Raw genomic sequence first — 24,763 nt, 5'->3', positions numbered from 1 at the left:
TATTGCATCAATCATTGCATTTTGCTAATCAATTAAAAAGGTTTAAGCTACTAAGACAGAAATATAAATGTTTAAGTAATTATGAACTTATAAACCAAGTGGTTGTCTATAAATTTGTTTGGATTTTTTGGACATACTACTATGTATGTCTACCTATTAGTAATAGGCATTCTTGAATCGTCTTATCTGTAAATATTTACAAACATTTTCCTTGTTGACTCATTTTCTGCTCTTTGCCCTAGCAAGTTTATTGACTTGGGTTTGATAACAAGTGATATCAGGAAGGAACATTACAACTAGAGTGGCAGATCACAAGTGCAGATGGTAAATTCATCCTTGCCTGGAATAAGAACAGAATTCAGTAAGTATATCTCAACTTATAATTTTCATGAATACAAAGTGTTGTAAATTAGTTAAATATGGTTAAATACTGAGGTAAATGTATAAATATTAACATACACTTAAACCAACTGCACTTTTTAATTATCGTGTACCGGGATGGGTACAGGTTAAACATTTTCTCATTCTTCAAAATACCAGTCCAGTATTTTGCTCTGCTCAGTGATCCCGAGGCTGTACCCCCTTAATGACACCTATTTTTTACAATTCAAGAGTAGGCCTATAAGTGACAGTTAATAATACTTATAATGAATGTTTGTAACTAACGAATTCTTGTGCACTTAATATTTCATCGTTAGTTATTCAATGATTGTTTTACTATAGATTTATTAGAATCATGTGAGGTGTTGAGTAACTAAATCCCTGCATTAGTTTAGGTATCAGAATGGTTTGGGGCTTAGCATCTGATTCTGATTCTGATTGCCCACTCTGCTCAAATCTGCCTTATGTCACAAACAGAAAATGTTTAACCTGTACCCATCCCGGTATTAACTGCAATACTGTTAAGATTCATTGTTAATATTAATAAGTATTCTATTACTTGTAGAAAAGTTTTGATTTTTACACTCAAAAGGACTTTCAGCAATTATAGGTATTAAAATTTAGTACCTACCAAAATATACAAGTTATTTCTTACTATGGCAATGCAATAGTTCGAAAATTACAAACGATTGCTTGTTTGATTATCAATTTGTTAACAAGTTCCTTGGCAAAAGCTCTTTAGATCTCGTTCATTTTTTTTTTATTTGTGTTTAGCAACAACATTTATTTTTTATTTGTTGTATTTTGATAGTTAGTTGTGATTGTGAACCTCCATATCTTTTTAAATTTTTGGTATAATTGTTGGTCTAAGATTTTTACATGGACGATTCATACCTCATATTTGTTCTAACTGCTCCATGGATGGTGGTTTTTTTGTGTTTCTGTTTGTCAAGATCTTCCAAACAGAGGACTTACGAGGGTTGTTTGTAAAACAAGGTCTTTATCGAACTCTGTCACACCCAAGCGATCTAGTTTACATCTGAAACCAACGTCATGTTCCTTACTTCTTTCACTACTTTTCTAGCACTGGTTCCCTCCCATTAGATATGATATTAGATGATCGGTTTGATCAAAGTATTAACAGTTGTCATGAAAGAAGGCGTGGGTGGGTTTCTTTAGGAAAGGGATAAATCCCGTGTGATTACTTTGCCAGAGTTGACGGATGTGCATGCAGAAAAGTGAGTCGACATGCACATTGGGTGAGGATTGCTTAAAGCCCATACATATTTGCACAGCAGGGCCAGAGGCTGTTGTTCATCAGTTTCCATCGTGCCAGTGATTGAGTTTGAGGGTACTTTGATTTTGTGTAGGCAAGTTTCAAACTTCCAGGACTGGCTCTAGTCTTATAGACATCTCCATAATAGTTTGATAGTCTATCATTCAGTGACATCGCATGTGAAATATCTCTAACCACAAATGAGTGTGGATGAACAACAGCATTGGCCTTCACCATAGAAAATGTCCTGCGAATTGCTATGTCCCCTCCATCTGCTGCGAACATTTTCTATGCTCAAACACTTTGTTCATTCACGTTCGTCAACTGGCAATGGATGGATATGGACTTGAATAGCGGTTGAGGACTGAGACCACAGAAATCTAATCATAGAACAGAATTTATACTTGACGGAAGGGTCAATTTTCTTTCACAAGGTATATGACTGTACACCCAACTGTATATGAACTGTAGTTTTTTAACTCTACTTGTCGCATAGGGATGGGAACCAGCTAGAATAAGCCTAGTAGTGAATGAAGTGAGGAACACGACATTGGTCACAGATCTGAACTAGCAGCTTGGTTGTGAAGGGAGCTAGATGGAGACCTTAGTTTACGAACAGCCCTCAAATATTAATATGGCTTAACAAATAAATCATAAAAAAGCTATACAACCTACATCAAGTCTATCCTGTGCTATAAAAAATTGCAGATACACTTTCTCCTGGAATAAACTATAGCTTAATTACGGTACTAATAGATCATACAAAATACAGGCACAAAATGGTTTAGAGAATTATTTTTGAAATTGTAAAACTAAATCTATAAATTTGGCTGTTGTAAACTGTTGTAAAAGCTATGTAGGGAGCTTGGAGGTAGTCTTCAAAACAAAATACTTAGTCAGTACTATTATTAGTTGAGCCTAAGGATGTATGGCAACAAACAGAAAGTGTCAAATCTTAGCACAATAGCTGGGACAACAGACTGAAACTTGTGGTGACAGTGTTTTATAGCTCGCTAAGGTAAGGGAAATTGTATAGGTTACAGTAATAAAGTACATATCTTACTTATATGTATCATGATAGTAGACTTAATTATTCTCAAAAGTTCAAGTTAATTTTCATATACATAGGGATGCTGGTCATTAGTGTTACAAAGATTTTTTTGTTTAAGTACAAAATAAATTAAGTGTGATGGTGCATATAAAAAGTCTAAAGTCTAAAAATAAGCTTCCCCAAAGAACTATTTAAGTTTTTCAAAAATAACCATGTTTTTAAAAACAATACAGCAATTTCTCAATTACCTGTAAATGGATTTGAGTAGATGATGTAATTTTTTTGTTCTACGTTAAATTTTGAATAAGTATAATAGAAAATAATGGAGGAATATAAAAACTTCCGTGACCGTGCGAGATATTCAAGATTTTGTCGAAATCGCAGAAGATGATGAAGTTTTTTTTCCATGGGAGATATATCTCTAGAATTTGGCCGTAATTGCCGAAAGAAATTATATTTCTGTAACCGCGGGAGATATTATTATTATTATTATTATGTAACCATGGGAGAGGGGGGGGGGGCGGCCAATGAACTAACTTGCAGGGGGCCCAAGGGGTCTTATTCAAAATTGTTTATTGAAGTTCAACAAACAACCTTTTTAGGCCTAATATAGGCAGCAGTCTCGGATACCCGAACAAAATATTTTTCTATAGTTAAGTAGATTATTTATTGTGGGCGCCAACATTTTCTCTTGGCTGTCTGAACACAATGTAACTCTTATTTAATCCTCTGGTTTCTTTTGTTTAGACAGCTGAAGTTCAAGTGTATAATTTTAGTACTCAGCAGTGAAGTTTTTTTTTTTTTTTTGCTGTGCCGATGATTTAGACATTGTTTTAGGAACCACATACTAATCTTGCAGTTTTTTTTAGCGTGTTTAGATTGAGATTGAGATTGCCATTCCTTGTCTGATTGATCTGTAGTTCTTGTCTAATTAATTCTTTCATCATCATCAGACTCACTTAGTAAATTAAAACGATTTTGTACATGCAGGTGTTCCTTTGCCTGAGGTTTTTGTTTTTTGTTTAACCTTTCCTACCTCTGTGCAAGTTCCATTCAGTATTAGTTGAAGTTTCAATCATGACCTTTTTAGAAACCTCTTGTCTACCTTGCTGGTCATGATCTAGTAGCTAGAGCTCCATTGTCATTTTGCATGAGTTTGCTGTTTGTTTTTAGTTTTACAGAAAATAACAGTCTTTCAGGGTATTTTTTAGTAAAGTAACATTGTTTGTTGTTTTAAATCAAAGCAAGCTTGGCTCTTTTGTTGAGAACATCAGACTGAGAGAAGTTTCGAATACTTCTGTGAGGCTGTTCTGTGACAAATATCTCAAATGGAAATGCATGTTAGTGTATTTGTGGCATTTAATATCATGTGAATACCGTACCACAATCATGCCCATTGGCTTGAGAAGGTCTGTTGATATTGATGTTACATGCAGATTTCCTGCTGCTATTATTTTAGCGTTTTTAAGGATTACCTCACCCAATGAATCAAAATCAAAGAAAATATATCTTGAATTTGTCCCACAACATAAGGCTCCAGTGTTCCTGACCCTACAAGGTTCTGAATACTTTCTGAAACCGGGGTAAATAAATATATAACTTTTCCTAATCAGCTCTTGGGCAGGGATTACATTTTGACACTCATTTAGGGTATAAATTGTTACTGTTACTACAGGGTTTAAAAACTGGAATTTATCAACTGCTATACATACTGTTCAAGGATTCAAATTAATGCAATTCAGATTGAATCATCGGTGGGGATTCATTGGAATTCACAAAGAGACAATGGAATATTTAAATTATTGTCTGTCAAACTTGAGCTAGAAAGTGGATTACCAAGAGTAGTGTCGGTACATAAACCATTATTTTGAACTTGTAACGGACTGTTTGAAGGCATTTCAGTGAGTAATGCTGAATTTTCTAGTAAGATGATATTTCTGCTGTTTTTGAGCTATTTGCCCTTTTTACTAAAACCATTGAAAGCTAAAACTCAATTCCATTTCTTTTATATTAGCTTGAAGGCTCTTGTTTTTGGTCATCAAAAAATGACAAAATCTTTTTATTTGTTTTCATGATATTGACACAAGTCAAGCTCTTTTACGATTGCAGTTGTGTGTTTGCCATAAAAGATTTGTTAGGGAACAGTCCAAACCCTGGTATTGTTATGGCATCTGGGACATGAAAGAAATCCTGTAGAGATCAAAAACCAGCATTCAAATTAGAAGGCAAGTACTGCAACCACTCGGCTACCCATATCTATCTATCTATCATCCATCTATCTATCTTCTATCTATCTATATATTTAATTTTGTAAGCAAATTGGTCCCCACAAAATGTTTCGAGCTAAGAAAAAGGTAGCATGGCTGTTGAGGATTCATTTTTAAGGTCCAACAACGATGGGAAAAATATCAGAAGTATCAAAAACTAAACCCCTGCTCTGCCCGAGGCCCCACTAGAAAAAAACAGGCCATGCTGAGGGATCCATGACGTCACACTAGTGGATGGATTCTTTGATAAATTCATTGCCATATCCCATATGTTTTAGGTAAATAAGCAGGCTGTTTCTCAGATTTTAATTGTAAGATTTTAGTACAACCATCCACCACTCTGTGACGTAGTGTTGCGCTGCCCGCGCTGCAGCATGGCCTGTTTTTATAGTGGGGCCTTGCTCTGTCCCACAGGCCATCAAAGATCCAGTCATTTTCTAATGGAAGTACTGCTACAGTATTTCTATAAGCTGTTTCTACTATATAAGATGATGTAATAATGTAAACATATTGTGTATTTGTTTGTTTATTGATTTTAGTGTTCTATCTTTGACTATAAATATAACTTCAGTATCCAGATAACCAGATACTGTCTGTTGTTCCAAGCAAAAAAAGGTTCAATTAATTAATAATCTGGAAGTAGTTTCCGTTTCTTTACATTTCTTGAACTAACTAAAATATGAGTGTCAATGCCTATGAAAAGGAATTTGGTGATTTTCTTTGACAATTGGGCGAATAGCGACCACCCAGATAGCAGAAGATGGTAGAATTTTGTCTTATGTCAAAGTATTTAGATATCAAAACGGATGATTGGTTTTTAGTGAATTTCACTAAAGGGAAGTGGCTATTACCGTAGGTCTCATCTCAGGTAAGACCTAGGCCCGGGACCGATTTACTTTTTCATTTTGATGTCCGAAGAGGCCAAAAACACTATTCGTTCAAATTTTATCTATGTATATTTATATATAGAGATATATATATATATATGGTATATATACACTATACAGGGTTAGTAAAAAGTCTGGAGACCCCCTGTTAATTTTTTAACGGCTCACACTAGGAAAACTAAACTCTACACCTTTATGGCATGTTATGAAGTACTATAATGAATTATATCTATATATATAATCCAAAGTATGTATGTTTGTATGTTTGTTTGTTTGTTTGTTTGTTTGTCCTTTATGGACTCCAAAACCGCTCGACAGATTGTAATGAAACTTTCAGGCATTATTAAGGCATTATTCAAGGATGGTTTGTGTGAAGTTTGGTGCAGATCCGTCAAAAGGGCTCCACCCCAGTGGCTCTGGAGTTTCCCATGTTAACCTTATGAGTACTAATATTTAAATGGAATTAATGAATCTCAACAGCTGTTTCAATTAAACAAGTTGGTTCTGTTCTATGATGTTCAATAGCATTAAAGTTACAAAGATTACCAACAGGGTGCAGCACTATTATTTTTTTAATTTATGGCAACAGCTCATTTGCAACCAAAAGGTGAGTGAGCGTAGCGAACAAACTTCAACCTGGAGGCGAGTTAGCGTAGCGAACGAGCTAACCTGAAGGCAACCTAAAGGTGAGTGAGCGTAGCGAACGAACTTCAACCAGGACGTGATTGAGCCATGCGAACGAGCTCACTTATGAAGTTAAACGGGGCTAAGCCCGCGGGTACAGCTAGTAAAGTAATGTAACACTTCAAGTTAATTCTAATTTCTAAAGATATCAATTGGCTGTCATATCTTACTGTGTTGAGATAGAGACCTCTAGTTTGCGTTTTTAGTTTTGTTTTATCATGACCTTATAATGAGGGGTCGATGGGGCTTAACATATATCATTTTTGAATTTCCCTCAATTTCCCCCATTTTGGGTTTTGGAACCAAGTAGCAATTACGCTCAAAAAGTACTTCATAACATGCCATAGAGGAGTGTAGAGTTTAGTTTTCTTAGTGTGAGCCATTACAAAATTTACAGGGGGTCTCCAGACTTGGAAAGCTGTAAGTTAAATTTAACATGTGAGAACTTCATTCGGCTCTGCCATTTTTTACTGGATTGAGATTGAGATAGAGACCTCTAGTTTGCATTGTTGGTTTTATTTTACTATGACCTTTAAAATGAGGGGTCATTCGATGGGTCTTACCATTTAAAATTTTTTAATTCCTCCAAAATCCCCCATTTTGGGTTTGATAACCAAGTAGGAATTAGGCTCAAAAAGTACTTCATAACATGCCATAAAGGTGTGCCAAGTTTAGTTTTTCTAGTATGGGCCTAGTATGGGCATTCTAGTATGGGGAGTTAAAAAATTAACATGGGGTCTCCAGACTTTTTACTAACTCTGTATATAAAATCCAATGTTGAATGTTTGTTTATTTGTTTGTCCTTTATGGACTCCGAAACCGCTCGACAGATTGTAATGAAACTTTTAGGCATTATTAAGCATTATTCAAGGATGGTTTGTGTGAAGTTTGGTGCAGATTCGTCAAAAGGGTTCCGCCCCAGTGGCCCTGGAATTTCCCATGTCAACCTTATAAGTACTCATATTTAAATGGAATTAAAGAGTCTTAACTGCTGGTTCAACTAAACAATTTGATTCTGTGGTGTTCAATAGCATTAAAAAGTTGGGTGCAGCACTATTATTTTTTTAAATGAATGACAACAGCTAATTTGCAACCAAAATAACTCGCCAAATTTCAACTTGGAGGCGAGTTAGCGTAGGAAACGGCTAACCTGAAGGCAAGTAAGCGCAGTGAACGAGCTCCAACCTAAAGATGAGTAAGTGTAGCAAACAAACTTCAACCAGGACGACGTGATTCGTGATTGAGCCATGCGAACGAGTTCATCTTGAAAATTAACGAGCATTGACATAAAACCACATTAGGACAGGACGACGTCTGTCGGGCCAGCTAGTAAACAATAAAAGGGATGGCAATGCCTTAATATCTTTATCTTCATGTTCTATACCCATACAATCTTAATATTTAAAAAATTTGGTTTTTCTTTTCCGAGTTCGTTTGGCTCTTCTACCCGACCGATTTTCATGATTGAGGTCTCGAAATTGAAGGTATGCTCGCACAGATTTGCCATCAAGCATCGGCATATATTTATCTATAATCCCACTCGGCTTATACTTAAACGAAATTTGCTCCCCATGTATTTCTTATGGGAGTTAAATTTGGTTTTCCTTTGCCGAGTTCGTTTGGCTCTTCTACCTGACGGATTTTCATGATTGAGGTTTCAAATTGAAGGTATGCAGGCGCAGATTTGCCATTAATCATCGGAATATATTTATCTATAATCCCACTCGGCTTATATTTAAACGAAATTTGCTCCCCATGTATTTCTTATGGGAGTCAAATTTGGTTTTTCTTTGCCGAGTTCGTTTGGCTCTTTTACCTGATCGATTTTTATGATTGAGGTCTCAAATTGAAGGAATGCAAGCACAGATTTACCATCAAGCATTGGCATATATTTATCTATAATCCCGCTCGGTTTATACGTAAACGAAATTTGCTCCCCATGTATTTCATATGGGAGTTAAATTTGGTTTTTCAAGGATTTTACATGAAAATTCGGCATATATTTACCTACTGTATTACTCAAAAAAAAAAACATAGTTTGATTCATTTTTTAATTCTTACTTCAATTTAAGATGTATTTCACCAGTTTTAATTATATAATCCTATATATTTTGGTCTAAGAACCTTCAGTGAAATACCAGCTTACATTTAAGCTATTTGTTATTCAAATCGGACGAGTTTCAAGCTTAAACCTGGAGGCGAGTTAGCGTAGCGAACGAGCTAACCTGAAGGCAAGTGAGCGCAGCGAACGAGCTCCAACCTAAAGGTGAGTGAGCATAGTGAACGAACTTTAACCAGAATCTTGAAAATGAACAAGCATTGACATAAAACCACGTTAGGACAGGACGACGTCTGTCGGGCCAGCTAGTCCTATATATTTTGGTCTAAGAACCTTCAGTGAAATACCAGCTTACATTTAAGCTATTTGTTATTCAAATCGGGCGAGTTTCAAGCAAACACAAGGTGAATAACCAACATAAAAATTATTTTATCATAAGGTTTTTCTATGATTAAAAATTATTCTCTACGGTATTGTTATTTTTTTATGTTTTAGACTCAAAATCATCAGTAAATTATAGGCTTTAATTTGAGCTATTGATCGTTTGAATCAGTTAAGCTCAAGATACTGGATTACTCAATCAAAAATCATAAATTTAATTATTTTTCGGATACAACATTTACTTTAACGCTGTGGAGCAGCATGGGTCCTCTAGTCTAACATAAACTTTTAAGTGAATAATAATGGTGTGTGCTGTCTCAGGTATTCAAATGCCTCACTAATTTGTCATTAACCCACCACATTACTGTCATTAAGATAAGGAACTTCAATAATTCTAAATGCGAAACTTAAATCCACCAAAGCTGTGCAATGTAACTAGACTGACAATTTAAAAAATGACACCAAACTTGATCGAAGCAACAAATCATCAGTGGTAAGTTTAAAGGAGAAATAGTCTTAATCCCAAAGAATACCGATGATATCATCCAAATTATCCTTTGAATTCAAGTGACTACAATTTCCTTTGTGTCTAGCTTTCGCTATCACCATTTTAAAGCACAAGGACACACTTGGGCCTATTACCGGTTTAAATTTAGAAAATGGTATACATTTTTATTACTTATCATAAAGAACAAATTACCATTTAAAATAATAGTTGTTAGCACAACAACGTGCGCCGGGTAACTGCTAGTTTTTCATATATCATGGATCAGTTGAAGAGAATTTAAAGTATTTTTATGTTTATGAAGGTAACACCTGCACCAGTTGATGTATCCTCATATCTTTATTTATATTGTTGTTTAACCTAACTTTAACATTGTTTTGACCTAATTGTATGTTATTATTTATTGAACAGTAAACCTACCCTGATATTATGATCATCAGTAAAGCCCACACTGTAAAATGGACCATGAATAAAATGGAAACATGTCAGCATCAACACACTCAACTGTAACGGGAATATAGGACCTGACTCATACACCAAAACAACTTTCAGATTTTACAATTCAGTGCGTTCAAACAGCCGTGGCACCTAAGGGATTAGGAGACCCCAAGGGATTCCATGGGGTCTCCTATGCCGTCAGGTGCAACGGCTGTTTGAACGCACTGTACATTCAAAAGTTCACCTGCATAATTCAAAGTTGATGGTACATAAATGTGATGATACTACAAAATTACAATAAATCTTAGTGATATTTCAACTTGCTGCATATTCAGAGATTGGATTTTACAAGATTAATTCTATTCCTAATCTGTGGGCATTTTTATAAATTTCATAGCTATTTCTATAATCTGCTTCAGTAAATCGGAGAGCAAGATGGAATGGCTGTTGGGTTTTCTGTTAGAACACAACCTCTTCACTACAGTCATTGTTGTGATGATTGGGTTATGGCTGTATGCATACTTCACCTGTGGAGTCTGCAAGAGTAAAGCCAGGATGGATGGGAAGACTGTCATCATTACTGGTGCTAACTCAGGTAGGTAAATAAGTTCCAATAAAATAAAGTAGTGAGTTGATTGTTTTATCTTTGAAAAGTGTTATAGTTTACGTACCTACGTAAAGATTTTAATCAATTTCAGATTTAGTCAGTCAAGATTCTCTTGAACATTTGGAATAGCTGTTAAGGTGGAACTCTTAAGTTTTCACTCTTTGTATTATTTTACAAACATCTCTATAATGAAGGACTATGCAAGGCAGGTTTGGATTCAAAAAGTTTAAGTCTGTAAAACTGTGATGTTCATTCACTGGGTTCACTAAAATAACATAGAAGATTGTACCTAGAGATGCACCTTAAATATACCGAGTATAAACTAACTGCTTGATCAACAACAATGCTGAAAATGATAAACGAATAAAGAATATTTTCAATCTGTGTATGGTCGAATTGATTAAAGCAAATAATTATATTCACCACAATCAAGACTAGCCACATTTGCTTTTACACAAATTGAAATTGACTTTATAAAAATAATATTATTTGTAAAATAGTGAATGTGGATTAAAACTCTATTACTGAATTACACGTCAATTACAGGTATTGGTAAGCAGACAGCCCTAGACTTGGCTAAGAGAGGAGCAAGAGTAATACTGGCGTGTCGCAACTTAGAAAAAGCAAACGCTGCCAAAGGTAATTGAATAGTCTTTTATTAAATTTCCTCTTGGAATTTTTAATCAACCTGCAAATCTTACCACCAGTATTACACTAGCATAGTTCTCAGACATAAGCCAAGTATTCAAATGTAAGTTATTGATTAATAAGAATTAAATAGTAGTACACAAACATAGAAAAAAAAATCTTTTTTTCCTAAGACGCTAGGCACGAGCCCGGAATTGTTTTTCACATTACTTGAGGCTAGACCTAACATTGCATATTAGTTTGAATATGATAAAATGTTTACAATAAAATAGATCCAACAGATGATAGCTAATTAAAGTTACTTACTTACTTACTGCCGTGGCTCCAAAAATCTCAGTTGATTCTTCGCCTTGTGAACTAGCCTCTTCCACCCTTCTTTATCTTCTGCAAGTTGACATTTGCATCCATCGTCCAGATGTCGTTCAATACTTAATCAATCCATCTCAATTCCGGCCTTCCCGATGGACGTTTACCTCCAGGTGTGGCTCTCCAAACCTCATACTGTTTTGTTCTTCTCTATCTTAGCTCTCTATTTTTCCTTATCCCCCACATTTCTACCTCCTGCACTGGTCCAAATATTTTTCTTCTACCTCCTGCAATGGTCCAAATATTTTTCTTAGGACTTTATTTTCAAACATCATGAGTAGTTTTTCATTTTTCTTGGACAATACCCATGTCTCACTACCATATAACAGAATAGGTTAAAATATTGTCTTATATGACTGTATTTTGATTCTGTGAGATATACTTTGGATGAGATCAACTACTTGCAGGCTCCCAAACACGTATTTGCATTTGATAACTTAGTTAGTATTTCTTTGTCTTCTGAGTTTACTATTTACATAGTTACTCCTAAATATTTGAAACTTTCTATATATGTTGTAACTGTAATTAAAGTTGTGTCCAAGCAATTTAAGCAGTCAATTGCTGCAATAAAGATACCTGAACAGAACATAAAACAGATAAAAAAAAGTATAATAGTATATTTAACTACCTATCGAGTCCTGAAATGAAATGGGACTTTAGTGACGAGTATTGAACGATAGTTTTTATAACGATGAAAAAACGACTTCAACAAACTTAAAAAATTATCTGAAATTTCGTAATCTATTCATTTTTCTAATCTAAATACAATATGGCTGTACAATTAATTTTATTGTAATATTCAGCTGATTGTAACTTTGTTGATGTCAGGCAAAGTATTGTTTGTGTAGCGAAAGTAATGTTTATGTAGCGAAAGTAATGTTTTTGTCAGGAAGAGTCAGCTGATCACTATTTGTTTTTAGTGGTTGGAAATTGAATATTTTCGAAGATCTCGGCTGTATGGAAATGTGCTATTTTAAAATACAGAGTGATGAAAAAAACCTTAAATAGCTTTACAATATTAAAATATAAAGTATTGTTAGATCAGAAACAATTAACCTTGTCTATCTTGGTATGTTTCTTGTTTTATTCACACTATTCATGAAAGAATATTTCTTTACCACTAAATAGGATCACCTAATTTAAAGTATGCACTTGGTCGTTTGTATTAGCTTATATTTATATTACAAACATGTGTTTACAGTTAGAACATCTTTTATACAATTGATTTGTAATCACCCAATCGTACAATACTATTCTGGAGTACAGTACCCAATGTATTACTATTGGCTGGAATGATGTCAAAGATTATATTTTTACACTCATACTGTAGTGTCTAGAACATAAATTAATCTCACATCCTTGTAGTGTACCAAATAAATTTCTTTTAAATTATTTTGTATGTTTTCAGATGAAATAAGCCAAGCCACAGGCAGCAAAAATGTGATAGTGAAGCAACTTGATGTGAGCTTGTTGAGTTCAGTCAGGAGGTTTGCTGAGGAGATAAACAAGTCAGAGAAGAGACTTGATGTGTTGATTCACAACGCAGGAGCAGCTGTGAGAGGTCGTAATGTCACTTCGGAGGGACTACAGACAGTCTGGGCAACCAACCACTACGGACCCTTCCTCCTTACACATCTACTGATTGGTGAGTACTGAGTACGCAGGGTTGAATACATTTACAACTCTTTCAAACAAAACAGACAAGGCTCAAAAACATTTGGCACCTGATAACTAGCAGCTTGGGTTTCTGACAAACCTATAAGGAATATTATTTCTTCATAAGTTGTACAGAACGACCCTATGGTGGCAAACTACAGAACTGAGTAGATTCAATACAGAGTTCTTTTGCCATTTGGCTCTAGTGCCCTTTGCTAATATAAATACAAGACTGGCACTTTCGCAATGCGCATATACTTGACAACCAAAGGGCAAGCTAGTGCTTCAGTCAACACCAATCATGAATTCGTTGGAAATAAGTAATTACTGTATTTTCTTATTTTTTTTAGTTGCCTACTATTTTTGAATGTCAATGTTATGGTAATGTAATGTCTCAGTTTTAATTTTTTATTTCTTTATCCCAATAACCCAGCGACATTATGTCGAGTTTGTTATTGGAGATTTCCGAGTCCTGTATTTTGACCACAGAATACACTGATTAATTTTTATATAGCGATGGGTGGCTAATTTTCCTCTCTTCACAACTACTATTCAGGTATGAATTTGGACTATAATTTTCATCAGTTACTTTCAAAAATATTTGTAAGTATAGTGAACACAATTTCATGTCCTCTAAGAAAGAATTAATTAATTAACTAGCAATTTTTCTGGTGTTAGAATAGGAACAAGAAATTGTAACGAAATAGACTATTAGTAGCTCAAAGAAACCAAATAAAGTTAGTCATCCCGACTATAATGACCTCCTAGCTGTTAATAAAAACAACAGGGTCACTAAACAGCTGTGCCCAAGCAATCCTTTGTTTAGACTACAGATATTGGTACCCAAAAACCCATCTGTTCAATACACATAGCTTGATCTAAGTTACGGTAATGCTCTGAGAACTCACGCAGACGGACGGACTAAAATTCTTTCCCCATTTTGGTAGTCAAATGTGGCAACGCACACAGGAATCCGTCCGTCTGATGGAGTCTGCTTGAGTTCGCGGACAGATTTTTTGAATCGCCTCTTGAGCAATTATTAAAAATCCTCCTGCAGACTTTTTTTAGCTCTACATGAGCAAAGAGGGTTTTTCAATGTTACTTCTCCTCACTCCCACTTGGTGCTCTGTGTTTTGTTTACTCAGAGTGTCCAGCCAACCTGGAAACTGGGAATTGTACGTAAATTTTGATGACCAGGAAAAAATCTGTGAAGTTGGTAAAAAACCGAGAAATAGAAATGATCACGGCCGTTTCTGGGATCATGGTAAATCATCTCAAATTTTTCCCCAATCACACAAATGTGGCTGTGATCGCAAAAAAGTTAAACAGAATTCGCAATAGGATGTGGTATACTAGCAGGTTTAATTAAGTAAGTTTTGCTTCTTTGAGCAGCAAGTTTTGTCCTGGAAATTTTTAACCTGGGAAACCTCGAATTGTGCTTAAATTTTATTCAAGGACACCCTGGAAACCCTGTAATTACAGTACACCTACTTGTGAGTGATTGTCAACCAGTTACACACGTGGTTCCGTTTCTTTCCGAGAAGAATTCAATTGTGCCTGTGATTATCATACACAGGCTTTGTTTTAAATAATTTAAACGAAGGAGTTTGGATTTTTTAACTAAAATAGTTAAGTTAATGTGTATGGGGTCTGTCTGTGCGGAGATTGGTTTAGTTTTTGCATTGTTTCAGGGCCGAATAACTGAATAGGCACGGTAGGCACGTGCCTAGGGCCCGAGGAAATTGGCTTTTTTGGGGGGCGCCAAAAAATTTGAAAATACAAAACAATTGGCGGTTGTATTTGCATGATCGCAGTAAACTTCTGATAAACTCTCCCGGCCGTGTAGACATCGTAACCGTCTCCTGCGTTTGTCTATTTTCCACTATTTTCCTACTATTTTCCACGGTCTTGTAGACATAATTATTGCCTTCCATGGTCGCGGCAATATATGAACATATCCTGCGGTCGTGAGGAGATTATCGTCGTCTACCGCAAATGAGGCAAAATTCTAATCGTCCCCCGCGGTCGTACATAGCAATTGCCTCCCTCTATTGCGGCAAAGTAGTAATAATTTCCTGCCATCTTGTGGAGATCATCATCGTATTCCGCAAATGAGGCAAAATTCTGAATTTTCCTGCGATTGTACAAACATTATCATCGCGTCTTGCACTATCGCTATTGAATTCTGATCACCCATCGCGGCCTTAAAGACATCATTATATCGTCCCTCGCGGTCGTTTGTACATAGTAATCGTCTTCCGCGATTGCAGCAAAATTATATTCATCTCCCACACCCTTGGCCATGTATTGTATAGATCATCGTCTTCCACGAATGAGGCAAAATTCTGATCTTTTCCCGCGATCATGTGGGCATTATCATTGTCTTGCGCGATCGTGGCATAATTCCTGATCATCCCTCGCGGTCGTGTAGAAATCATTATTGTATCGTGGTCCTGTATATTTTGTAATCGTCTTCTAGGGTTGTGAAGACATTATTGTAATTGTGAAGTAATTATTGTTTCCCGCGATTGCGGCAAAATGTTAATCGTATCCCTCAGTTGTGTGGCGATCATCGTCGTCTTCTGCGATCGCTGCAAAATTCTCGCTGTTTCCTGCATTTGTGTGGACATTATAATCGCCCTCCGTGATCGCGGCAATATTCTGATCATCCCTCGCGGCTCTGTAGATATCATCATCGTCTTCTGCAATCGCAGAAAATTTTTATAATCCCTCGCGGCCGTGTGTAGACATATTGTCGTCTCCCGCAGTCACGGAAACGTCACTGTTGTCATTCGCGATGGCAGTAAATTGAAAATTCCAGGTGGATATACAAAATTCACGCATAATTCCCGGTTCAAAAAATCTTAAGTATAATTCACGGATTCCCGGTTTTCGTGGTCGGTGGACACCTTGTATAGGCTATTTGCAAAGGGGCACTACTATTAGTTGTGCTTAGGGCGCTGACAGGGTCAAAAACGGGCCTGCATGGGTTTTTATAATTGAGGCTGCATTACACTACATTTTACTGTACATCACTGAGTGACTGAAAGCACGAGGTGATGGAGGAAAGGGATAGTCTGTCTGCTTGCGGACTCCTGCAGCTGTGTGCGTTACAAAAAAATCCATCTGCCGGCAGGGGTCCGTTCTCATGAGTCCGTCTGTCTCTGTGTGCGCCGGCTTCAGCCACTCCAATAAATCTACCAATGTTTTGAGATGGGCTATGACATTTATAGATTGAGTTTTATTGTTCTATCTTATAATTTATGGGCCAGGTCCCATGGACATGAGACCTCTCTTCAAGAACCTGGCAAACATAAAGGAAATCCTATGAATTGTTCTTAAAACTGGATATACTACACATTTTTTGTTTCTTTCTTCCAGCAAATTAAACAATACTAATTACGAGTAAAATGTGTTTTGTGTTTCAGATCTAATGAAAAAGACTGGAAAGAGTAGAATCATATTTGTATCATCATATTTGCACAACTATGGTTGTTTGCACCTGAAAACCCCTAACCCAACTGAAGAAACATCAAATCGCATTCTTTACCAGAACACTAAATTTGCTAGTGTGATGTTTTCTAACGAACTGGCCAGACGTTTGGAAGGAACAGGTTTGTTGTGAAGTTTTATAAGAGTATAAAGTTAAAACTAAGTATCATACAACTAGTGACTGAACCATTTAATTTGATAGAGGGTAAAAAGAGGAGTGTGTGGTATAATACAGTATGAAAAGTAATACACTTAACACTTTTTCCAGGTATCACTGCCAACTCACTTCATCCAGGAGTAATTTTTACCTCAATTTGGGCTGACAATCCTTGGTACATGTTATTGTTCGTTACTGTATTCAATTTGTACTTTAAGGTGAGTAAAAAAAAAATAACTATCGTCATTTACTATACACAGAATAGACTACCCATGTAATGTAAAAATTTGAAGCAAAAAAAAACGTGATTCAATCTGTTGAGATGGTTACCAACTAATGACAATATTCTGTGTTAATTGATAAATCAATCAGCTGTTTGCTATGATACTGCATTGGTTTTAATTAATATTTAACCATATACAAATAGAATAAGTATAGACTGTTAGCTGTGCTGCTGTTAGCATAAGTTCTGGCGTCCACCGCTAGGTTTGCCATGTAGTTACGGCACAGTGGTGGGTGCCGGAACCGTTCTTTGACAGTCTATATATTTATTCTATTCATCTATGATTTAACCCAATACACTAGTAAACTATGGTGAGATGGATGGTCCTGAACTTCATATATTTTCTAGGATTCAAATTTTTATATCACATGGGAAGTCTATTCTGTGTATATTCAATGCTATATTGTACATTAGTTTTTAATATATCATTCAAATACTAATATTATTTTTAATATAATGTTAATCTTATACCTATATTACTTAGCTGATATTACCCATGCTTCACAACGGGGAGAAGAAAAATAAATAGTGCTGCACTCTGTTGTGTAACCTTATAACTTTTAAAAATAAATATTTAAATATCAGAACTTAACTTATTAATTTGGTTGAATGTCAAGATTCTTTGTTTCTTATTAAATACCAGCTGTTTCCTTAATAATTAATAGTGTAAATTCATAAGTATTCATCTGTTTAAATGTAAACAAATATTTTCTCCATAAGGATATCATGGTAACTTTGAAAACCACTGGGGCAAAGCCACCCATGTATAGCAACTTTCATGGTAATCGGATGAATGATTTGGCAACGTATAAAGGACAAACAAACAAACAGACAAATAGTTGTATTTTATATATAAAAATTGCAGGGGCATCGTCCTAGGGCATGGTGGAAGGAAAATACATAGGTGTGCTATTCCCGTTATATTCTGACGTCACTCGGATTGCAAACAACTGTCAAATTAGTATGTATTTGTTTTGATTTGATTGTTGTTGTTTTTATGTTTTCAAAATGGTTGAATGTGTAATAAAAACAATAACAACCAAATCAAAACAAAATACTTATTTGACAGTTACAATCAGGTGATCTTTTGTTAGCAATCCGAGTGACGTCAGAATATGACGGGAATAGCACACCTATGTATTTTCCTTCCACCATGGTCCTAGGGGTGGTAGGGGGGAGCCGACCCCCCCAATCATCTTTGAAAAGTGTACCAGTTGGGAATTTATGGGTTGGAAGGTATGAGTTGGGATTTCGGAACTGTCGACTTAAAGGTTTATTTTCAAACTAAAGCGACATCTACTCTTAAACTCATATATAAACTAATAATTAAAGTAAAAGTGTTGATAATTTCATATATTGAGTAGTATATTATACGTTACGTAACGTATCTGCAGTACGCGGTAAGTTCAATGTTTTTAAGAGACGTTTTCTTTCTGAGCTGCGCATGGAGAGCCGTATCCAATGAGTATTTATTTAAAATTGATTTTAGGAGGCTGAAACATGCATTTAGCCTATTATTGATCAGTAGACCTATAGTGTAAAAAATGTTTGAGCCACTTCAGAGATAAAAAAGCAGAAATGAAGATTGACAGTCAACTCAATAATGTGAGCAAAACCTTATTTTCTTGTTATTTGTGTATGTTAGCTGTAAAGAAGTCTTAAAGGTAAAATATCCTTCTCATTGTTAAAACTTAATATTAATTTTTGCATAAAATAGTTGGGAAATTCAAAGTGTCTCCCCCCTTCCTTGATATTTTTTTGTGCGACGCAACTGACAGATTGTAAGTTTAAGCTCTGCAAACTTGATGCCAGATGAGGGGCAAAGTCTTTTAGTTAGTTTATCAGTAGGTAGTCAGACAATAATATATTTCCAAAATCAGAGGAGATGACTTAAAATTATTATTTTATATTTACTTTCAAGCCAGAGAAACAGTTTGAGAGATGGGACATTCATGATGAATTTCTGCATGGGTAATATTCATATCTATTCAAGGTTTTTGGATATAGTCATTGTGAGTGAATTAATTACATTAATAAAAAAATAAAAAAGTGTATAGGTTAAATACGTTCATAATAATGCACCATTTTCAGAGTGAAGAACAAGGGGCCCAAACAACTATATACTTGGCAGTATCAGAAGAAGTAGAAGGTGTATCTGGAAAGTATTTTTATGATTGCAAGGTAAGAGGGTAAGACTTTTGCTTGGATATGTTTTGATAAATTGTATATAGGTACCTACAGTCAATTATTTAAAACATAATTATTTTGGTGGTAATACTTCTGCTAAGGTTATACTGGAAGAGTTTTGAGGTGATAGTAGTTTTTTAATCCATACAACTTTTAAATAAATTAGAAACCTTGTAATACTAGAGTGCATTATTAAATAATCCATCCATTGAAGATTTTTCCTAAAGCTATTTCATTTGCATCACTCTGACGCTTGATTGAACTAACCACGGTAGTGCCCGCATCTGCTGTACTTGCCATTTACTAAAATGTATATAATTCTGATCTGAAACATATTATATGAATGGGAAGCTGAGAAATGTATAAAACACAATATTTTCATATATTCACTCATGGCCTCTTGTAATACAAGGCTGTGGCAAGATAAAAAGTGTCAGCCGCAATCTCGGCCAACCGAAATAGCTGTTGTACTTTTATAATGGAGGGTCTGTCTGGTCTATGCAATGTTTATGTTTACACCTTTGTTATTACTGTTTTATTACCATGGCAATAGGCGAGACGGTGTAATGCTGTCACACACCAACGCTGCGGCCTTGTTTTAGGGGAGGCTATGATCTGTACGGTACTACTAATGAAGAAAATCACACAGATAGGATAATACAATTTCTTAAAATAAAATACCTTCTTTCAAAAAGGTACTTTTTTAAGCAGACTCATAAAACCATTATATCTGTTTTATCAAAACATGGAGCATTAACAGCACATCACCCTAAATATAGCAAACTTAATCGAGTGTTGTATCCCAAACTTTACTTCTAGGTTGCAAATGTGTTTGTGAAGCTATCTTAACAAAAATTAATCAACCCTCCTGTTATACCTTTAGGGGCCGTCCACAAATTACGTAACGCTTAAGGACGGGGTAGGGGTTCGGCTTAGCGTTACGAGGAGGGGGAGGGGGTTTTCAAGATTGTTACGGTAACGCCCTTATAATCTTTTTTTTCCAAAGTGCCAAAATGACAAAGTTTTTTTTATAAACAGTCTTTTATTTAAAAATATTCATAATATTAGTTATCATAATTTGTATTTTTTATTATTGGTCTGGAACTGATGTTATAGTTCCAAAACGTCTTACCAACTCCTAGCTCTGATATAGAAGACATCAAAAATGGATTTGGTCACCCTAAGTTGAATACGGTCGCAAAATAAGATATTGTACTGTTATTTTACCGTTATGTAAATTTATTGTTCAGGAGTACTACAGTAAATAAAACACATTTGAAGTGTTAATTTTAGTACACAAATTGCTGATGTTTATATCTTATTTATAAATAAACTATAAAGTTTGTTCTTAAAATGTTTGTTTTTATTGGTTACATTACTTCAAAACCAATTAAAAAACTTCTTGTTTTGACTTTAGGAGATAATTTCACCTAGATTTAATACCCCACAACCTTGTTTAAGAAAATATCTGACAGCGTTACGTTACAGGGGCCGGAGGGGTTGGGTTTAGTCTTGCGTTATGCAGCGTTACAGGTGGGAGGGAGTGGTTAAAAATTGATGAAAATCCCATTACATAATATGTGGACGGCCCTTTATATGAACTGTACCTGAGAGTAAAAAGCTAACAACCACAGTATACCTACCACTCTTGTGCATTGAGTTTACAATTTAATTTATTGTTTTATTACAGTGATTGTGTTAATAATTTATATATTTTGACAAATGTATCTATAACCAATTTTATTACATGTTTTATTTTTTTTCCTAAAGGAACACTTGCCTGCAAAGAAGTCAAGAGATGTTGAATATGCAAAGAAGTTTTGGGAAGTGTGTGAAGAAGTTGTAAAACTGAAACCAACAGATCCCCATATATAGGTAATGCAAATCACTCCTGACTTATACATGAACATAGAAGTGGATCGGGTGGTATAAAAGGCTGAATAAAAGAAGACAAAGATCAGGGCGCTATTGGTATTCATAATACAACGTGTCCCAAAACGAATGGATCAAATCTAGATCCTAATATACTGTTAACTACCGAGGGTCGTAAAAGTCAACTACACGCGCGGCTAATTTAAAGCTGGCCTCTTTAAGTTTTTTTTAATACCCTTCAAAAGTAATCAGCTATTCCATTTTTTACAAACTTTTATCATGAAGTTGCTATGGAGGTGCAGTTGAAAGCATAGCGCAAAAGATTTTTAGAGACAAAGTCTGTAGTGTGATTTTTTTGTCTCGAGGTTTGTGAGAGAAGTGTAGGTATCTACCACGCGATCTCAAACATAGAACATAGATGAACAAAAAGCAAAACTTATCTAGCCTCTGGAAAATATCTAATGAAATGCCCCACAATGTGTGGTCAGAGCTGATACACCGACTTGACTTTCTTTGAGCAAAACGGAGATCATGTAGAGGTTAGGCAGTGAAACCATAGTTAAATAACTTTGGAAGTCATGAAAAGATTTTTATAAAGTTAACTTTTTATCTTTGATAAGTGTTCAAACCAGTTTAATTGCATTCAATTTTGGGACAGCCGGTATTCATCATGGAATAACCAATGATGTAATAGGAAAGACTGCACCTGGAATTGCATGTAACTTTCATTAAGGTTGCAGATGCAGAGGCTTATGTACAAAGAAACGGTGGTCTGTACCATACATGTATCATAACTCGGTTTTAGATAAGAATTGTGTGTCCCACATTAACACAATTAGTAAACAATATAAATTAAAACTATATTATATTATTATAGGTAATACCAATTGGTTAACCTTGGCCTGTTTTTTAACCATCACATCCCAGACGGCACAAAAACGTGAAAATCAGATTTCAAAGTCTCCAATATCAATTACTATTCAACTGGTAACAGTGGTAACTGACTTAAATAGGGATTGACCCCTTTTAAACTACGGTAAAATAACCGCGGAACGCTATAATGCATATATTTGGCAAGATTGCCAATTTTCTTATTCTCACTGTACTCATAGGCGTGTCAAAGGGGATTCCATATTCTGTATACATACCTATCTTTAAACCATTTACTATGGCTTAGGGCCCTTCACACGAGGCCACTGGTGGCAGCTACCAGAAAGGGCTGAGGCTGTATATGGTTCCCCGCCATGCACAGCTTAAACATTGTTTTTAATGGGGGCCTTCAAGACAGTCTGTCAGGACACAGCAACCTTAGTTGCGGCTACTTTGTCGTGGGAATTAAATGGGAGCAGAGCTGTCAGACGAAGCCACTAGTGGCAGCCACCGCATAACCGGGCGCATAAACTATTTTGGGGTAGTTCAAGTGCAGAGATAGAAGCACTTGTGCTGACTGTGGAGTGGTTTTGTGTTGAACTGTTTACTTGTTGAACTAAAATGCAGTTATAACAAGCATTAAAGCAGATTTTTATAACTTAAAAGTTCACTAATGACTTTTTTGACTCCCGTTGATAGTGAAAATCTTTTTTTTTTCGTTACACAGCTCTTCAAACAAAGCGTAATAAAGGCCATTTCCTGGAGGTTAGTATTTTATGAACATGGAACATACGCCTGCGTCTTTGCCTTATTTTCTTGTTTAGTGACGTAAGAATATGTTCTTTTTGAATATCTAGTGTGTTCTTTCACATTTTGACTCATCCTATCTTCTCCCAGTAAAATTTTGGAAGATAGGAGAGGTAGAATTTGTAGATGGCTAACCCGTCTATGTTTGATAGACAAGTTAGTCTTTATAAAATGTGTTATGATACAAGATCGGTGCATTTAACCAATTCCAAGGACCCAGTAGAGTGGTAACTCAGTAACTATGCCTTTAATGTCAAACTATCACGTGAAAACAGTAGGTAAAGAAAAAAGCCTGGGAAAGAGATTATTTCATTCTTATGGTTCAGTTTATAAGAATGGCTAGAATACATAATGAGCTACTTAGTTTCTAATTTTGGTGATGTTGAAATGTCATTAGTTATTTCTCTGTATTATAGGTTCAACATTTAGTGGAAGTTGTCAATAATTTGTGTGATTGTGTAATTTAAATATCCAAAAAATGTTTATTTATGAATGAATTAATCTAATAAAATAGTTTTAATTGAAAAAATGAGCAGGTAAGTATGAATCACATCAACATGTAAAATGATAGAGTGAATTTTACGTTTTCATGATGTAAAATGGTCTTACAAATCGTTCAAAACCATGTAAGCTAACCTGGGAAAAATGTTCTCCTTTTGAAGTCCCTCCCGGAAGGTCTGGTACCCCCATTTTCATGACCCTGGTCTTGTCTGACTCCATAAGAATTATTTTTTTGTTCATATGAAAAGGCTATAATATTCACATATCGGTGGGAGTTGTTTATAGAATAGTGTACTGTAGTGGATTAAGTAAAGATCATTGTACTTAAATCAATAAACACAAAACATAAATAGTATAGGTTTGTTTGTACCTTTTCTTAATGCCTATATGAACTTTTTACAGGAAGTATCAGCTTGCAGTAGTTGAGGAAGAAACTGGGAGAATAAAGACTGTCATAAAATATTTCTCAGCCAAAGTTCCAAGACATGCAATAAGTGTACATATATTTTGCTACATTAAAACTATATGTTTTGGTTTCCCATGAAAATACATTTTCAACCTTGACCAAACAAGCCACAAAATTACAACATAAATGCCCATAATATAACTCAAAATATTACCCAACATTTATCATAGATAAAACAGTCCCTTCTGAAGCCAATTTTATTGTTAGTTCTGTCCGGTTTTCTGTAGATGTTGTGTTTTTGTTTACAATTTGTTTTTTGTTATTTTAGTAATTTAACCTCGTTTAACCAAATAAAACTATCTAATCATAAACAATAACTCGTCCACTAGCTATATAACCAAACAGTGAGACAAATAATGAGAAACTAACCCTAAAATAATAGAAACAAATTGTAAACAAAACAAGACATCTACAGAAAACCGGACAGAACTAACAATAAAATTGGTTTCAGCTGTTCCATAAGGATGGGATATCTACTAAAGGACTATGTTTTATCCATGCATTTATTTATTTTACCAATTAAAGAGTTTAATTGCCATATTGTATTAGAACTACCAACGCTAGGGTAGGCGGCCGCTCGGCGTGGCGCTCACGACAACGTACGGGGTGAAAATATACCGTGACACACTATTGTACATCACTCCGTACATCAGACCGATCATTTCTTTGATCTTTTGCCAAAAAACCGCCTCCAGAGCGCTCGTCTCCCTGCGCAGCCTGATGTCTGGTTAGACGTCCGGACCCCTAACACACTATCAAACTAGCTCTCTTCGACCTCCCTTCTCCCTGCTCGGTTCGGGGTCTTGTTCAGGGAAAAGATCAATAAAGTGTCACCATCTAAACCAAAGTACCTGGGGACCGAGCTTTGCTCGGGAAAAATCATTAGTTTACTCTGAAAGCAGTCTTAGTATTGCAGATATTT

The 24,763-nt window shown here is 35.4% G+C and overlaps 1 protein-coding gene across 2 annotated transcripts; it reads left to right on the top strand.

The window, feature by feature from the left end:
* The first annotated feature begins 297 nt into the window (after positions 1 to 297).
* LOC128982557 (retinol dehydrogenase 12-like) lies at positions 298 to 23,922 on the top strand. 2 transcript variants are annotated; one of them, XM_054401519.1, is made up of 9 exons: positions 298 to 361; positions 10,349 to 10,524; positions 11,083 to 11,175; positions 12,959 to 13,195; positions 16,635 to 16,820; positions 16,967 to 17,073; positions 19,230 to 19,319; positions 21,096 to 21,200; positions 23,778 to 23,922. In XM_054401519.1, exons 2-8 carry the CDS (start codon positions 10,365 to 10,367, stop codon positions 21,198 to 21,200), a joined length of 978 nt encoding a protein of 325 aa, XP_054257494.1. In that variant the 5' UTR covers positions 298 to 361; positions 10,349 to 10,364; the 3' UTR covers positions 23,778 to 23,922. The 2 variants fall into 2 exon arrangements, with proteins under 2 accessions (XP_054257494.1, XP_054257489.1); XM_054401514.1 differs by lacking the exon at positions 298 to 361 and adding an exon at positions 4,536 to 4,609.
* The last annotated feature ends 841 nt before the right edge of the window (positions 23,923 to 24,763 follow it).

This window comes from Macrosteles quadrilineatus, unplaced genomic scaffold (genome assembly GCF_028750875.1).
Source record: "Macrosteles quadrilineatus isolate MER2022 unplaced genomic scaffold, UCM_ALF_1.0 Scaffold_1__1_contigs__length_201487025, whole genome shotgun sequence".
NCBI classification, from domain to species: domain Eukaryota; kingdom Metazoa; phylum Arthropoda; class Insecta; order Hemiptera; family Cicadellidae; genus Macrosteles; species Macrosteles quadrilineatus.
This window is presented reverse-complemented; position numbering and strand designations above follow the sequence as displayed.

Excerpts from the sequence above, each read along its gene's own strand:
- LOC128982557 (XM_054401519.1), top strand. The coding sequence starts at position 10,365 with ATGGAATGGCTGTTGGGTTTTCTGTTAGAACACAACCTCTTCACTACA. Across the intron at positions 16,821-16,966 it reads CAGACGTTTGGAAGGAACAG|GTATCACTGCCAACTCACTT; the intron begins GTTTGTTGTGAA and ends CACTTTTTCCAG. Across the intron at positions 19,320-21,095 it reads AGTATTTTTATGATTGCAAG|GAACACTTGCCTGCAAAGAA; the intron begins GTAAGAGGGTAA and ends TTTTTCCTAAAG.